The 17867-nt window shown below is 41.5% G+C and overlaps 1 protein-coding gene across 1 annotated transcript in view; it reads left to right on the forward strand.

Annotated features, from left to right (window-relative positions):
* Positions 1 to 17867, forward strand: part of LOC121950247 (membrane-associated guanylate kinase, WW and PDZ domain-containing protein 2-like) — a 105159-nt gene that overhangs the window by 82227 nt on the left and 5065 nt on the right. Inside the window, exons 12-20 of the mRNA XM_042496189.1 lie at positions 5123 to 5154; positions 8415 to 8607; positions 8724 to 8815; positions 9262 to 9454; positions 11582 to 11821; positions 13616 to 13801; positions 15221 to 15506; positions 17070 to 17289; positions 17461 to 17604. Of these exons, the coding sequence (XP_042352123.1) occupies positions 5123 to 5154; positions 8415 to 8607; positions 8724 to 8815; positions 9262 to 9454; positions 11582 to 11821; positions 13616 to 13801; positions 15221 to 15506; positions 17070 to 17289; positions 17461 to 17604 (1586 nt within the window). The remainder of the gene's footprint in view (positions 1 to 5122; positions 5155 to 8414; positions 8608 to 8723; positions 8816 to 9261; positions 9455 to 11581; positions 11822 to 13615; positions 13802 to 15220; positions 15507 to 17069; positions 17290 to 17460; positions 17605 to 17867) is intronic.

Genomic DNA, 17867 nt, shown 5'->3' on the forward strand with positions numbered 1-17867 from the left:
AAGTTTTTTACCAGGTAAAATCATATTTTATTCTAGAGCCGTGGATATAGAATTACTTCACCTAGCGCCTACTTTCTCTTGCTCGCTCTCTGTTTATCATGACACTGCAGCTACAGGAATGTGTGCTCTGGGCCTGCCCCGCAGAAACAGTGACAGGGCCAACTGTAAGCATGACATGGCTAATGTTACCCCTGAGCTGTTTTGGTGTCGGTGTGAGTTTGTTGGGGCCGTTTAACAGCTTGGTGTTGGATGTCAGCTGCTGCTGCTGTGTTAGCTCATGCTAACCAGGCTGACATGGAACTAACGATACATTAAGGCAACAACAGAAAGTTTGCTAATCTTTTCCACCAGTGAGGAGAATTAATATTAGTATTCGATGAGCGGAGGATTGTCTTTCAGACAGGTGGGCCTCTGGGTCATTAGCTTGTCTAGGGACGCTGTAGTCGTCTCATCAGAGCAACGTTGTGGCATAGCCCTAGCGGCAGCGTATGACTCCAGCCTGGGCTAATGCATAATTATATATAATGGTTCATCTGAAAGTATTAATGGGTTGTAATTCTTATTTTCTTTTAACAAACAGTGGTATTTTATGATCTTCATTGTTGCAATTGTCGTTTGATCAGTTAGTCCAGATATAGATAAGAAACTATGATTCATCTGTGTGTGTTTAGAAAAATCATTTAACTTTCTTTTCAATTATTAGGCGGGTTTCCATTACAGATTAGCACTAAACAGCGAGATGACTGTGTTTCCATTGAGTGATGTTATGTGACTTCTGCTCTCGCAAGAACATTTCCAGATGCATGGCGATGGATGTTGAAAAGGTCAGCAGGTTTATTTTTAGCCGTCATCAGTGCCTGGAAATACACTGTCTGTCATTATTTCCCATTGAAGGTGACGTAGGGTGTTATGGGAGCAATAATGGAAAGGCACTCCCCTTATACATGGGAGTAGCCACATATGAGGGATTTGTTTGGAGGTGATAGTCCACGATTTCAAAGAGGAATTGTGGATTTAAAACTTCTGGATGATCCACTCAACTTTCGAAGAGTGATGCAATAACACTTCTGTAGCGCCTGCTGCATCATGTCTGAGGGAGCCAGTTCCTACCAACAAGTGCATAGCCATAGCATCATGTGACCTTTAAAAGAGAAAAAAAGTGTACGGCTTCTTTGAATGCAAGGGTAAAAACTTTTTTTTTGCGATGAATGGAAATTGACGTGTTTCCATTAGGCGTATTTTGTATTTCAATTTGCGCAGTTTTAAGGTTAATGGAAACCCGCCTATTGTGTCTACGTGTTTCCTTATCCAAAGAGCACCTCAAACAAATTCAATTTGAGTTGAGAAAGTGCTGCTACCCAAGCATATTTTTATCTTTGTGTGTGATTGACCACCCACCATCCTGTCTGAGTGTCCGTGTAGAAAACTATTCTTCCGGATTTTTCTCACAGTGGCACAATGTGTCCACCCACTTTCAGTTTAAAGCAAGCATTACATTTTGACAGATTTTTTGTTGGCTGTCTATGTATTTAGGCTAGTGTTCAATAACAAGCTCTGCATTGTGAGCTGCTCAACACCACCTTAAATTTCCTGCACACGTTCAGCATTGTACTTTCCTCTTGAAGTGAAGGAAAGAGATGACCACATGCCCTCAGTCTGAGAAAATGAATCAAAAGGGACCTATAATATTATATACAAGAGGGCTGAGAGAGAATTCTATAATGGGGAAGTTGAAATGTGTTGCCGTGATGACATGGAGTTTGGCCGTTCTCCCTCTTCTGCTATTTTCTACAAGATTGGCCACCTGCGAGGAAATTAAATTACACAGTGAGAGCTGCATTTGTTTGACATGTGCTCTTGCACTGACTCTCTAAAAGGTGTCCTGGTCACAGGGTCAAAATTTGACTTGATAATTACCTGGGGCTACCTATACCACTGAGCCCCTGGCCATCTGAAGCACACACACACACTCAACCCCACAATGATTAACCGCACAGCACCGCTCAACAGCCTGGATGAAAGTTAAGAGAGTCAAGAAAAACGCCCGTCCTCTGGCTATTTAAAGAGACAGAGTTCGTAAGTTCACTGTTTGCTTTTGATGTGCCACCCAGCAGCTTCACATTTTAATGCTAGCATTAATTCTGTAGTTTGTCATGAGATAAATTGCCAGGAGTGAAGAGTTAATTTGCATTGTTTCTGAGATGATAACAGAACAATAAAGAGGAATTACAGATGCCCTCTCTTTTGCATCTCTCCTTTTTCATGGCTTGTATTTAATTAGAGATGAAAACAATCAGTCTCATATGAATTTCAGGTTTAATTAATTGAAGTGTGACAGGAATTACTAATGCAGACCTGAAAATCAATCAAAGACCTCAGCAATTATTGATCCTGGTACATCAAACTGTCTGATTTAGGTGCTGCTGGGTGGTTTGCTGGTTTTAAGCCCATCCTGTTGTCTCCATCCTTACAGTACATTATTATTGAACATTATTGGAGAGGTATTGATGAACTGTTGCCTCATCCAAGTTAACTGATTGTGCACTGTATATTTAGTGATTTATGTGGAAACAGATCAATTCTACCTGTTCTGTGGTGTGCACGAAATGACTCGCTTTTTTTGTGCAGGATTAGAAAAACACTGACTGTGTGTGTGACAGCATGTCAGCATGCATGGATGTGTACGTGAGCAGCTGAGATCAAATGATGAGGTGCTGAGCATCTTATGACCATGCAGAGCCAGCATCTGCCACCTGGTGGTTAATGCTTGCAAAGACACACACATTTTTCACTGTCAGATACGCCATTTAAAAATGATGCTGAAATTCAATATACAAATGAGATTGCCCTACATAGATTGATGCATCATGACATGTACATAAACAGATCTGTATTCATATTTCCACACAGCTTTCAATAGATACCCCTCTAAATGCTGAGCTGTGAGTGCCAAATTATCTCCCTTCCCCCAGAGAAACCATCTCCTCCAACCTCACCAGTTTCCATCCAACAACTCAAGACAACGGCCCCACAGGGACTATCAGCCTGACACACCAGGAACCTTTCTGACTCTGTGTGTGTCGCTCTCCTCGCTGCAGGGGTGAAAGAAAGGACAAGGTCCTTTACAGTGACTCAGATGTGCAAAATGTCAGTAATGTTTAAGCATGTTTGTGTTCGCAGACGTACGATTTCTGTGCAGAACATCAATGGAATTTAGCTTGTAAACATGATTTCAGATGTGAGACTGAAAAGCGTCAGTGCTTTGTGTATAACAGACAGGGTGTCAGACTTCCTGTGTGTGTTGTGTGTGTGTGTGTGTGTGTGTGTGTGTGTGTGTGTGTGTTTGTCTCTGTCTGACTGCTGTAGCGTGGGCACTCTGCCAGAGCTCCACTGAGCTCTGGTCGTGTTCACAGCTCCGTCCCCTGACATCCCAGTTTGAAGCGAAGCCAACCACAGACTAGAGACATTTTGCAGCACCAATGAGGATGCAGATCATGGTTGTGAAAAAAAAGGGTGTCAGGCTGCACAAGCCAATCAGGCTGATCTGAAGGCCATCCAGGACTCAGCAGGCTAGTCTGTGAGGCCAGCCTGCCAGACTGCCTGACCACGGACTCCACAGAAAGACCACGTGAAGCGTCTCTACCAATCATTCTTCTGTGATCGATCAGCATTCATACGAGTCCGCCACACATCCGGCACATATGCCAGTGAATTGTATTAGCATTTAAATTAAGCTTAAATGCCTCTGTGAGGATGACGCTCTGCTTTAATATGGGTGGACAATTGCCTTGTAGCTCCTAGTAATTTTCCTCAGTGGGTCATAAAGGAAAGTTTCCGCAGAATGAGTTATTAGAATTCCTTAAAGACTTCCCTTAAGGCTTGTATTCCCTGCAGAACGTGGTTATTAGTCCCAACCTCCCACAGAGCCGTCCCTCTGCAGCTGCCACTGTACTGAATCGTTTCAGCACCACGGACAGTTCTCCTCAAACCGCCATTCTCACAGAGGGTTTTTATTTTTCTTCTCCTGATATTCTCCTGTCCTCCTCCACCCTCAAAGACACAGCAGGGACATTTATTTTCAAAATGGGTACGATTTTCACACAGACACGATGCTTTACTTAGGTGAACGGAGGGAGGCTGCTGTTGGAAAAATGTGGGAAAATAGATGATAAAAGTGTAAGGAATGGCAGAAACAAATTTCAATGTCCATTTTGTCCTCACATGGACTGGCATTGATCTATTGTATTTCATTTCCCTCAAACCTCCCCTCGCTCGCTGACTTTGATAGAAAGTTCTGCCATTCTGCTCTGCTGCTAAGTGCTCTGGCCTTCATCTCACATATCTAAAAAGCAGGCAGATGTAGTTGGAGAGTGATTCCATAAATATATTTCATCCAGTGCTCTCTGACTTTTCTCATGAAATCTCATAAACTGAATAAATATTAAATGTGTCAGGATTCTCTTAAGAATATTTTACAACACCCACGTCTGTTAAAGGATTCATCACTGATGCTGCAGGAGCTTAGTGGGCTTCATGAGTGTGTTTGTGTGTTTCTGTCCACATGTGTATAGATTGAAACTGCATGTTTATACAAAGCAGCCATTACATGTAATCCCTGCGTGTGTAAATGTATGTATTTGGGTCTCAGCGGCAGAAATTTGCTGCATGTCTTTGATTCAGTGGAGTCACAGGGGAGCTGTGTTGATGAGATTGTTGTGAAGTGAGTGCTCCCTGCTTCCTACACGCAGATAAAATATGACTTGCAGAGAAAACTCTGTGTATGTGTGTGTATGTGTTGGGGGGAGGGGGTCTGTGCTTTTGCCTACAGCCAATGATGTAATTATGTTGAAAACAAACGCAACAACCAAACCCGTTTAGGAAGAGTTACACAAACAAAGTCAAAACAGAGGAATAAAAAATCAGCAAACTGAGTTTTTTTTCACACGTTAAGGGAAGATGATTTATCCTCTGTTTCATGTATAAAAACCTTTGTACACTGATTTCATTATAGTTGTTTTTTTGTCTGTATAGTTGTATTGTCTGTATTTTTGTTGTTTTGCAAGAATCTGACAGATTATCCGAGTCTGCTTTCTGTAAACTGTGTTTTCTCTTTCTTCCTCAGGCCACATCTCTCCGTGGAAGGCCTCCAAACAGGTACGATGATTGAACCAAATGTGTTTCTACTTGAATGTGTGTGTGTGTGTGTGTGTGTGTGTGTGTGTGTGTTCAAGTGAGACAAAAAACAGGCAGGGAGAAAATATTCGTCTCTGAACCAGATTTGTTTGCTGAAGCAGAGAGGCAAGATTGAAGCGTGTAGGATCAGAGTTTGTCGTCGGGGCTGCGTTGCCTCGGAGGTGTTTGGCTTTTGCTTTATTGTGAGATGAGCCAGCCTGTCGTGACCTGCTTATTGGTTTGATCACATCAGATCTCACACCTCACCAGCTGGGAAGAGCTCTTCAGATTTATACATAAACTGCAGCTGCCGGTGCTGAGTGTATAATCAGCACTCATTCATGGTATTTGATAGAATATTCAGACATAATGTATTTAAGTTTAAATTTTTGTTATTTATTTGAATTCATAACCATATTGGCCCCTTGCCGAAAGGTTAATTTTATTTATTGCATAATTGACTAACTGAAGCAAAATATTTAACTTAATATAGTCATACACTTACATGATAACATTGTTTTTGTAATTGTTGTCTGATGATCATCTTCCATCATTAGGGTTACCTGACACTGTTCTCTGCACATAATTAACCTTCATTTTTTTCTATCAACTCTTTAGCACAAATTTTTGTGCTATTTGAAAACAAGTTTTATAGAGATAATTTATCCAAATAAACATGAAGCAGCATTTTTATATAAGCTGCTATAATTTGTATATAAAATTAAACAGACCCTAGTTTCTCCAGGGATGTTATCCAGCGTCGCCCTGGTTTCTTTGTCAAAAAGCCTATAGGATTTTTCCATTGGATTTTGGGATTACTGCAAAAAAAAAAGCTCTGTGGCAAACAAGTTTTTATGATACTTTTTGTTCAGCAAGATAATCTTCGCAAATGAACACCACTTTTATGATTTCTGAAAAAGCTAACTAAAGCTATGAAGCTGTGTTCGCCATAATGACGTTCTGTAGTTTTATTTAGCCACTTGTTAGCAACCACCTATTTGTAAGACACAAAAGCTTCCAAATCTATGAGCGGGATATTTTTTTTTAATGTATTACAAAATGTGATTGTCTCTTAAGCTTGTGTTAACCACAGACCTTATTTCAGGTCTCTTAACCAAAAAAATATTTAAAAAAACTGACTTGCATGAGTGCTGAAATGCTAGAGGATTTCTGGGCTTCAGGCACCTCAGCTGCTGCAGTAGAGTATTACTGTGCTGTTTTTTTCTGCAGAAATGCTAATATTAGTTCTTGTATCTTCTATTTGTGTAAAAACTGCAGGTCAGTGCTGTGTAGTGTTTAAGCTATTTGTTGTTGTGTTGTTGACTCCTGCCTGCATGGTGCAGTAACACGTCGGCTGCTGCCAACAGTGAGTGTCTGTCATGAGTGGACTGTGTGAGTGACTTTTTTAAAATGGGGTACGTTGCCCACACTGCAGCATAGGCAATCAATTTCCCTTTGAGCTTATGAAAATAATCAATCAATGAATCAATTCGAGGCCAACAGCAGGACGTGAATGTTTCCTCCAGTTTTTGATCCCAAAATAACGTTTCCTAAGAAACACAGGTTTACAGTTTACTCAAAAGTGTGACCTTCATGTGCAGCATGACGTGCAGAGTTTGATACTAGAAGGCTGTTCTTTTACTACATTATGGTAACGAGAGAAAGGTTTTTTATACTCACCTTAAAATCTTAGTGTAACACATGGGTGTACGAGCAGGATCTTTCAGTGAGACAGAAGTAGTAGACGGAAGCATTTTAAGAGTTTTTATTTGGGTAATTGTACTTCTTTGTGGAAAAACATATCAGACACACATTATTAATCCAAGCAGAGTTTTCTTTTATGTCTTAAAATATGTCTGGAGGGGCATCTTTAAGAATCAGGCAAATGTATTAAAACAATCATAATCACATGCTGCATGCAGTTTTACAATGATTAGGGGAACGAAACAGAGAGAAATGAAGCAATAAATCAGCTGTAACTCTAAACGATACCGTGGGCCCTATTTTCATTGCACAGGCAACAGCAAATGCACAGCATTAGGTTTGGGCGCACGGAAGGTGCACCCGTTTTTTGGTGCATGTATGTGCAGCAGCGCAAAGCTCAATAGGATGAGGTGAAGCTGAATATTGATCAGAGGATGCGATGATTAATAAACACAGTCATAGCTCTGAAACAGCTGAGCCAATCACAATGACAGTCACATCAATTACAATCACATGACAACAGCAACCCAAGGACACGCTTCTTCAGGAAGTTTTGTCATTCGTGCCCAGCTAAAGGACTACAGTTGAAAATTAGCGTGATTGCTAACACCGGCACATTTACAGAAATGTTGATTTGTGTGTTGTCCTTAGAAATAAAACAAATGAAATGAAATGAAAATGAATGCACAGATACTGAGACTGGAAGAATTATTTATGTTTATTTACAGGAATATGCTGGCTGCTTAACTGAAGTTCCTGCTATAACCACAATAAACTATATTTTTTTATGGTGAATTAAAAGCACTTTGGATGTGTCTTGTTGCCAAAATCGTCAGATTTGCATCAGATTAACGATGTGCCAGAAACAGATGTGGTTCTCAGACATTTATTCTTTGCCCAGAGTCTCCTATCCATCAAAAAAAACCTTTGCTTTATGCGTCCTCAAATGAATGAACATCCCAGCTGTTTGTGTCTCTCCTTCCACCTGTGCACCTTTCACTTCAATCTGGGCTCCAAATTACTGCACAGTCAGGCAAAGCAAACTTCAAGGTCAGGAAAATAGCAATTGGTCGTAGTGCTGACTGCACTGGTCATTGCAACACCACATAAATAGGGTCCCATATCTTAAAGATACACTATGCAGGACTTTCCTAATAAGCAGCTAATACAGAAGTCATCCCTCTCAATACTAACTTATGACCCACTGAAAGTGTGTGGTGGTGTATTTATCTGCAGTATTTTCTTATTTTCTTCCTATTTTCTGTGCTCAGTAGTACATATAAGGCGAGTGTACCCCCATTAAGCTCAGGTGAGGCTTTATAAAAAAGGTAGTGACCAGGTGCCAGACTGTAAGCAGCGGGCATTCAAGAGACACAGTGCCGAAAAGCAAATACAGCAAGGCGAAACTCCAAACAAAGTGAATCTTGGGTCGGCTTACACTGTTGCTGTCGCCGTTGAGCGTGTTTACAAACAATTACCGTCAATTGTGCATAGTATACCTTTAAAGTAAACATCTGTTGTTGGTGATTTCCTTGTAGTTGCCCGACCAGTGGGACCCACATGGCAGCCCACAAGCAAATCTATCTGGCCCGGTTTTGCCGCCTGGCACACCTTTCCCAAACCAGCCACAGCACCGCACATCTGTGCCTGACTCCACTGAGGGCTTCGATCTTAACAAACCTGACCCCTACGACCTGTATGAGAAGTCGAGGGCCATCTACGAGAGCCGGCGTGAGTACTGAAAGTGAAGTCAAAGGAGATGCATTATGTTGCTATAAATTGCACATAATATGCAGATTTGAAATTGATGAAGGAGTCGACATTTAATCTCTTTATCTGTGTTTCAGGTCCAGAGTATGAAGAGGTGGAGGTGCACCTGCTGAGGGAGAAGACCGGGTTTGGCTTCCGCATCCTGGGGGGAGACGAGGCCGTGCAGGCTGTGAGTCCGGACGCCCGTGACAAGGCTCGTATGGGACGGGCTGGACCACACACATATTTAACCTCATACACACCAACCTCGTCTGACCTGCACCTAACCTCATCTCGCACTTCATCCAGTCACACACATTTGACCAACACATGCTACACACACACACACACACACACACATACATACAAGCACTCCTTGGCTTCCTCACACTGTCCTAACTGCTCAGTGCCTCCCATACTGAAGTAACGCCTTGCTGACTTGTCCACGTGTAAAACAGCATGCAAACTTTGATCCAGACCAATGTGGCAGGAGGATATTAGGAAGGTGGAAAAATGTTAACATAACCCAAAACTAGTTTCCAACCTGGAAGAAGAAATGACGAGTGATTCCACTGTGTCTGTGATTCATCCTTCTCACCTTCATCTATGCTGCTAATATTGATTTTCTTTGAACAGATTGTTATTGGTGCTATAATAGAGAACACTCCCGCTGAGCGCGATGGGCGGCTTCGACCAGGGGACGAGCTCATTTCTGTGGATAAAAATGTGGTTGCTGGGAAACCACACAAATACGTAATAGACTTGATGCACGCAGCTGCTCGCAACGGTCAAGTCAGCCTGACTGTGAGAAGGAGAGTGCAAACGCCTGGTGAGGACATGTTTTGTTTTTTTGTTCTTTTTTGTTTTGTTTGTTTCTGTCACACTTTATCAGGACTGGATGACGCGCTGCACATTTCGCTGGCATCGAATTAAACAAAGACAACTTGGACAGGACACACATGCAGACAATCTGTGAGCTGGATCAGTGTGTAGTTTGTACCCACACATCTTTTCTGTGGTAGTAGATCCTACATACATACTATCTGCATTTGGGAGACTGACCAGGTTCAGGGGTAGGTAGAGCCATAAAAAACACGCACACATTAAAGGTCCTATATTAGGGTCATTTTCACATTGATAATTGTATTTTAGGTTGCTACTAGAACGTGTTTACATGCTTTAATGTTAAAAGAACACTTTCTTTTTCTACCACGGCCTGCCTGAATATATGTATATATATACTGTATATACATATATATATACATATATGTGTTCACCTTCTGTCTGAAATGCTCTGTTTTAGCGCCGGTCTCTTTAAAGGCTTGGACATACTTTCAGCATTAAACATCCACAAAAATGTACAGTCAGGCACACGCCATTCTGTTCACAGTACAATTTATGGTGCTGGTAAGTTCCCATCAGGAAACGAGGGAGGCTGGGGGGTCGCCCTTTTGCCGACACAAGATGAAAGTGAACCTAAACGATGCTGCTGGGTCTGGAGTGATGCCTATTGAATATCCAACTTAAAACTAACTTTACCGTGGTGCGGCTGGCTTGAGAGCAGTGTTTTGGACTGGACTTAAGTGTAGAACAAGAGAATGAAGCATGCTTAGTCCGTGCGCTTGCTACCTACCTACAGTCCACGTGGTCACAAAAAAAGGGCTGCACATGGACATCCGAATAGGGTCCGAGCAGACCCTCGTGGACCAGAGTACCTGCAGATTCTTAAAAGGTCTTAAAGAATATTGATTTCATTAATCTAAAAACAAGGCCTCATACACTGCAAATATTCTGATTGGAAGTAACAAAGGGACTCATTTCCAATGTTTATGTTTCAGTGTTTCATATATGTTTCATACAGCTCAGTTAAAGGCACAGTTTGTGAAAGCAGACTGCGCATTTCTCATTGGATTTGGTGTTTTGACACTTAAACAGTATTTAAATAGCACTTTTACCTGCTCTACATTGAAAAAGACATGGAAATCTAACATTTTGCAATATGGGATCTTTAAAATAAAGCAGTAATGATGGTCAGTGTTGCTGATTTTGGAAATTAGGTTGTGTCTGTTCTAGCTCCTATTTGTATCTTAATGCATACACACCTGACACACAGTGTGCTTATCAACATGTTTTGTAAAAAGTAAAGTATTCGTCTGTATTTTCAGTATTAACTCCATGTGCCACAGGTAACAAACGCTCCTGGGGCACAGAAATTTCACTCGCAATTAGCCTGTTACAGTACGTACTAAAACACCCAACTAGACGTGTTTAAGAGGAGCTGTAACACACTGTTATATCTGACGTGTGTCAATGAGGCTGCATTTAAAACAGACTCTGTTATACTTATGAAGTACATCTGAGCGCGATCAACTGTGCATGGTGCGCGATGGATACAGAACGACCAAAAATCGTTGTTTAATTGTTGCTGTAATATAAAACAACAGCAGATGTTCGGTAAACATCCACAGAGTCAGTTCAACCATTAATATTGAGGGGAGAAAATTAACTGTCTTTTAGCTTTTGGAGATGTTTGATGACTTATCATTGAATTATCATTACAAATCTCCGTATCTATATATGTTATTTTATATTGTTAGTTGCAATTACACACTTTATCGATCCTTTTATGGCTGCAGCAGAGTGGTTTGTGTCATTCTAAATGCAGCACAATTACAAGGGCATATAAAATTTACATACACAAGAGTCATACCTGCCAAGTGACAAACAGACAAGCAAAATTTGACTTTGACAGAGAGTCCCGGCAGGAGGTAGAGAAGTTCATTGTTGCCGGCAAAGTATGCTTCAGGACTGCAGTTTCTCCAATGGCTGCATCAAAACTGCCTAATATGGAAAGGAGCATTAAAGTGAACTGCCACCGAGAGTAAATATTTAAGGATTTACCGTAACAGAGCTGCTTTGACTCATCCTGTCCTCTCTCTTGCTCCCTCTCCTCCAGGTGAACTGTGTCCTGTGAACGGCCGCAGCCCCGGCTCTGTGTCGACACAGCACAGCTCTCCACGCAGCGATGCAGCCTCAGCTTCGGGCCCTCCGGCGGTCACCGTCCCAACTACCACCTCTCCTCCAGAGGGATCCGCCCTGCAAACCAGTGACGTGGTTATTCACCGCAAGGAGAATGAGGGCTTCGGCTTCGTCATCATCAGCTCCCTGAACAGACCGGAGAACGCCACCGTCATCAGTGAGTTGTTTCTGTCTGGAGCCTTAAAGGTTGTTACAGGATGCAAACTGTGATTTGTAAATCCTGATGACCAACAATCCTGAGGGTGGTGATTGTCCTAGATTGATTGTTTATGGGGTTTTGCTACTGTTTAACGATAATTCACATTTTAACAATGATTTTAAATATATTCCACAGTCTCATTTTCCTCTCATTTTGCGTGAATAACATACCACGTAATGTAGCATAATGGAAAATGTATTTTCTGCAGTTGTTGACTGCATATAGCTCTAATTTGCATTGATGCGTGACAACATTTTGTTTACTATCACATGCATTACTTCATTTTCTCCCCACGTATTGTCTCTCCCTCCATGTATATGAGCTGGCTGGAGTTTTGTTTGAATAGAGTTTGAATTTTATCTTTTTTAATACACCACGCCAGAGAATAATAATGTTGTGACTGTGTTATTTAACATGTGGTGTCATGAATCCCAAAGTTTTCATACACAACCCCATTAATATTTTAAAATTGCACCACATTTTGGAGATGGATCAATCGACAGGGGCAGCTCAGGGTGTACAATTGTCTCTTAGTGCACCAGTTTGCACTTTGGTGTAGTTTTAAATGCTCCGTAAGTAGAACGGGGAAGATCAAAGTTACAGAGCTTTTTTGTCTTTTTGTGAAAAAATTATGGGACAAACAAACAGTCGGCTGTCACGGTCACACTCTGGGAGCTTTACCCCTCCGTGTCTGCAGACCGCCTACACTATTAGAATTAACATTTAGAGAAAATTGCAATCTACAGTTCTGTTCGTGCTTTATGTTGTGATTGGTCATAATTTTTTATTATTGGTCCTTTAAAAGTCATTGAAAAGTTTTGAAATTTTGTCCCTGAAAATTTTTGGGAAAGCTGTATTTGAAATGTGTTAAATGTTTTTTAAGACTTCAGATTTTTTACAACACAATGTCAGCTGTGTTTGCGCTGCATGTCCACTGGAAAAAAAGGGTCAAGAGAAAAATAATCTTTATATCCAATTTACTAATAACCACTGGGCTTCATGCCCCTAAACAATTCATTTGCTTGAGTGGTGTTTCTTATCCCGTCCAGCAGCCTCAGACTTTTTGTTAGCTGGGGTCAAACTGAAATTGCCTCCTTCTTTTTAGCTTTTTTTATTTTGGTCTTAAATTGTTTTTAACTTCATACCAAGGTGGTATTAAAAGAGTCTTAAATTTGGCTCCATTAAACATATGGTCGCACTAACAGCAGCTGGTATCTTTTAGCAGATTGTGGGATTAATGAGTCAGCGTGAGACTTTTATATAAATATATCCTCCTCTAAGTTTCTGCAAACACCTGAATATGGAGTATGCATACCCCAAAACTAGGCCTAGTATACAGTAGTCATTATAATATCAAACATTAGTTCAGGATGTAACGGTGCGTGTTCAGCAGTCCCTCGAGATTTTCTCTGCTTGGGGGTCCAGAAATGTTTCATATTGAAGTGGAAATTTTCAGTTATCTGTATTTTTTTCTATCTGTGTGGAAAAAAAACAGTTCTGTTAAGATGCTATTGCCATAAAATAGTGATAAAGATTTTTAGAATTACATTTCTTTAAACAATGGTTTAAATAATGTCAGTGTTTATGTGCAGTGACGGTGCTTCATAAGGAATCTGGAAAGAGGGGAAGCTCATGTTGTAATATAACGCTAAATGTTATTCTCTCCACTTCAGTATTGAGTTTTATCTGCACTTTTCAACATATTTCTTCAAAATTGCCGTTGACAACCACCTTGTTATTGCCTGTCTCCAGCTGTGCCCCATAAAATAGGACGCATCATCGAGGGCAGCCCTGCGGACCGATGTGGGAAGCTGAAGGTGGGCGACCGGATCCTGGCTGTGAATGGACAGTCCATCATCAGCATGCCGCACGCAGACATTGTGAAGCTCATTAAAGATGCTGGGCTGACAGTCACACTGCACATCATACCGGAGGAGGGTGAGCGTTTGTGTGATATGAAACCAAATTTTGATTCAGTTTTTGTTTGGCAGCTTTTTTATTTTCCCCTCATGGAAGAAAACTATCTGAAGTCAGTCTTCCTTATCGTATATGGATTTATTTTATTTTGCTTGACCAAAGAAGTCCTTGGACACAAACTGTCTGAAGTAAAAAAAAAAACAGCCTCACATATAGTGACACAGAAAGGAGCTCAAGGTGAAGGAGTGTTCACTGTTATGGTGAACATAATCTTGATATTACAGCCAGAACCAACGCCTTGTTTTATGACACTGACTGCTATACAGGCACACTAATATTACACTATTTTAATATTCTGATTATGACAATATTGTGACTTTGATATCAGTGATGTGAACAGCATACTCCATTTGAATAATCCAAATTAGACCTTTTCCAAATGTAGCATTTCCCAATCAAGACATGTCAGATATGCAGATACTGTTTGCTTTTTAAAAGCATTAGTTGGACATGTAAACAGCGTATTCAGAATATGTATCTCAGTTGGGGTTTTTACCACAGTTCCCAACACATGGACTCTTGCCTGTCTGTGATCAGCTCTTTGCGTTGCACACAAACCAACAGTTTGCAAGGCTGGTAGAGATTATTTCCAAAAGAAAGGCCCACATTTCTGGTCGGAAGAAAAAAACACATCTATTTCCAATATATTATGAAAGACTTGGATGTCAACAGGTTTTTGGATATGCACAAATATCGCAATGCAGACCTTTTCAAGAGGGCGGTTGAGGGAGTGAAAGAGGGAGGCTGTGTTTGAAAGGTCAAACATGTCTGACAGTGGTGTAAAACTTTGAAAAAACCTCATTGTGGTGCAAAGTAGCAAAATAAAAGGCGATTCCAGCCATTCCAACAGGGCATGGCAGTATTTTAACTGGAGTGTTAGTGAAATATTCATTTTCTTTATCTGATTTGGGGGGGCTTTTAGTCTTTAATGCATTGGACGCTTGGGGGGTGTCATGCAGCAAAGGGCCAAGGCTGGAATCGAATCCATGGCTGCTGCAGCGAGAACACAGCCTCTGTACATGGGGTGCCCACTCTACCAACTGAGCTACTGAACACCCCAAATATATTCATTTTCAATAGTCATGTAACCAGCTTTGTAGGAATATTGTCCTTTTTTTCAAGGGCAAAAAACCAAATATTTTCTTTTAGTGTCTTTTAATGTTGAGCTTTATAGAAAGGCCAAAGTCAGTCAAACCACTTAGCAGATAATTCAGTATTTTTCTCTAATGTACTCAAGAGAATCGACAGCAGCACTGCAGTTCTGTGTGATTCAGAGATCCAAAGAGGGATTTCCTTTGATGATTTGCTCTAAACCCTCCATCTCAGACTTTGACATTTTCCACACAGGGGAAATTTTGTCTCACCGTCTGTCCATCACAGGTTCCCATTCTGGCCCCAGCTCAGAGAAGCAGAGCCCAATGACCCAGAAACACAGCCCCCAGACCCAGCCCAGCCCTGTAGCCCAGCCAGGCCAAGGAGGCACCCTGCCTGGCCAAACAGCCACTCAGACAGGTCAAACACCTGCCCAGCCGGGCCAGCCACCAGCTCAGACGAGCCAAACAGCGACTGCACCAGCAGCCTCCCAGCCTGCACCAGCTGGATCCCAGCAGAGCCCGGTCACGCAGCCCTCTGGCCCTCCTCCACAGCTCTACCTCCATGACGGCAGGTAAGATGCTGCTAAGAGAGATAGTTTGTACTCAGCGGGAGCATTTTGTAAAATTCCTTTAACGTAGTGTGTCTTGGTGACTTGAAGAAGACGGAGACGGCAGTTTTCAAAGACGACAGATATCAAACAGTGTCTTCAGAAGAGCGTGTGCCATCCTCTCTTTGCATGCCAGTAAGTTCAGGAGAAACCTGTGACTGCAGTCAACTTTTGTCCCAGTCAGACTCTCAGTCTCATGCTGGGCTCTGCTTTGTTGCGTAACACCACTTAGCTCTTACAGAGTCAGTGAATAATTTACTTAAAGGTATCTCCTCTATAATGCAGGAACCCAGCGATCAGGCCCTCTTCCACGTCAAAACTATGAAAGTGTGAGTGGGTGCATGGATGGGTGTGTGCATGTGAGTCTAAGATCAAGAAAAGCACTCCCAGAGCTGTGGATTTATGCCCATTTTACAAGTGGGAGCTTGATAAAAGTTTAAAAACAGAGAGTGATATTTTTGTCTTTTTTGTGCTGCACCGACTCAGTAATCCTTATACAGCAAACCAAGCAAATGCGTCTTTATATAAATCTACACAGCAGGGGTAGGCAGTATGGCCGCAAAATAATATCATAATATTTCACGGTAGTTTTGCAATAATTATTTTTTGATGATATGACTGAAAACATATTATAGAATTAATTTCAAGATCATACGGTTGCAACGAAATAGTAAAATAATAAAAAAATAATAAATGTAACAGTTTGTCTTCAAATAATCAAGTAAAAATGTAAGAAAAATTCTCTCCCGATTCCTTCATTTGAAACAGTAACTTCTGTATAAAATATAAATAGTATAGTTAACTTCTTACCTTTCCTCTCTTTTGGAAAAAAAATAATCCAAAAAGATTGAGTTTTTTCTACCTTGACCTCATTTCACCTCTAGTTTCATGTTGTGTTACTTAGTGCTGAACATCAGACTGCCCCCCACACACACACACACACACACACACACACACACACACACACACACACACACACACGCGCGCACAACACACACACACAGACCTTCATTTACAGTGATTTACACTTTTTAGGTTTTCGTCAGGTGTTAACTTGGCTTACATTTTAAAAGACTTGTGACAAAATGACTCGATGTCTATCCCTGCGTGCACACAGTGAGAGATGAGCAGGACAGACGCTGTGCTGCTGCCAGAGAAGCCACCAAACACAGTTTAGCGTGAGCAGCACGTCACCTAAAGGGTCTGAGAGGTCTGGCCTAATGATGCCACTAATTCCACACTACTGACTCCTTTTGGGAACTAATTGCTGCAGAATGATTAACATCAACACATTGAAATATTGTTATTATCATGTTAAAAAAATATACCGGTGTTATTGCAAACAATATAATATGTCACACCTCTACTACACAGTTAGGATCACTGTCTACTTTCAGGAGAAGACATGCGGACATGCGGGGTTGTGTGCTGGAGTCGTCTCCTTCTTTAACGCGTCTTCAAAACAACGCTCTCTCCATACTGGCACAAACTTCTCTTCAGATATTGTTGCTTTCTCTCTCCTCACAGGTCAGAGGTAAAAGCCAGACAGGACGTCAAACCTGACTTCCGCCATCCTCCATTCACTGATTACAGGCAACCTCCAGTTGACTATCGTCATCCACCGGTTACTGATTACCGGCAGCCGCCAACGCTGGACTACAGACACCCGCCTGGTCTGCTGGACTTCAGACAGCACCCTGCAGCTGCACAGTTCCCTCTGGGGCTGCCTCCTGACTTCAGACCACAGGTACAGATAGACCAAGAGGAAACTTCTGCTCAAGTTGACACTTTGTTAAGCGTTACGTTTACATGCAGTCATAACACCACACTGTAGCCAGGGCATCGGTAGGCTTTGTTTTCAGATTAATAGACATACACTGTTAATTGCAGTTGGTGTGTTATGATTTGTTTTCTGCAGGACTATGATTACTTCACGGTGGAGCTGGAGAAAAGTGCAAAGGGTTTTGGCTTCAGTATCCGCGGAGGCAGAGAGTACAAGATGGACCTATTTGTGCTGCGCCTTGCTGAAGATGGTCCTGCCATACGTAATGGGAGGATGAGGGTGAGATGAAAAAGTTCAAAAGCTCTTTGAGAAGTGATTAGAATTTCTGTTGGTGAAAACAGTTGTTTTGCTGAAGAAATTAATCCAGCCACAGACGTGCACTGAGACGCAGCATAATGCCAGTTTGTCCATCTTGGCATCCTTCTAAAATAACAGCATGCTTGTGTGTGATAAATTTATTTCACAGAATTTAAAGATGGTGTTAAAATTAATACAGCACAGATTGTTGCTTTTGAAAAAAAGGCAATACTGCTGTTTTTCCT

This window comes from Plectropomus leopardus, chromosome 11, assembly GCF_008729295.1.
Source record: "Plectropomus leopardus isolate mb chromosome 11, YSFRI_Pleo_2.0, whole genome shotgun sequence".
NCBI classification, from domain to species: Eukaryota; Metazoa; Chordata; class Actinopteri; order Perciformes; family Serranidae; genus Plectropomus; species Plectropomus leopardus.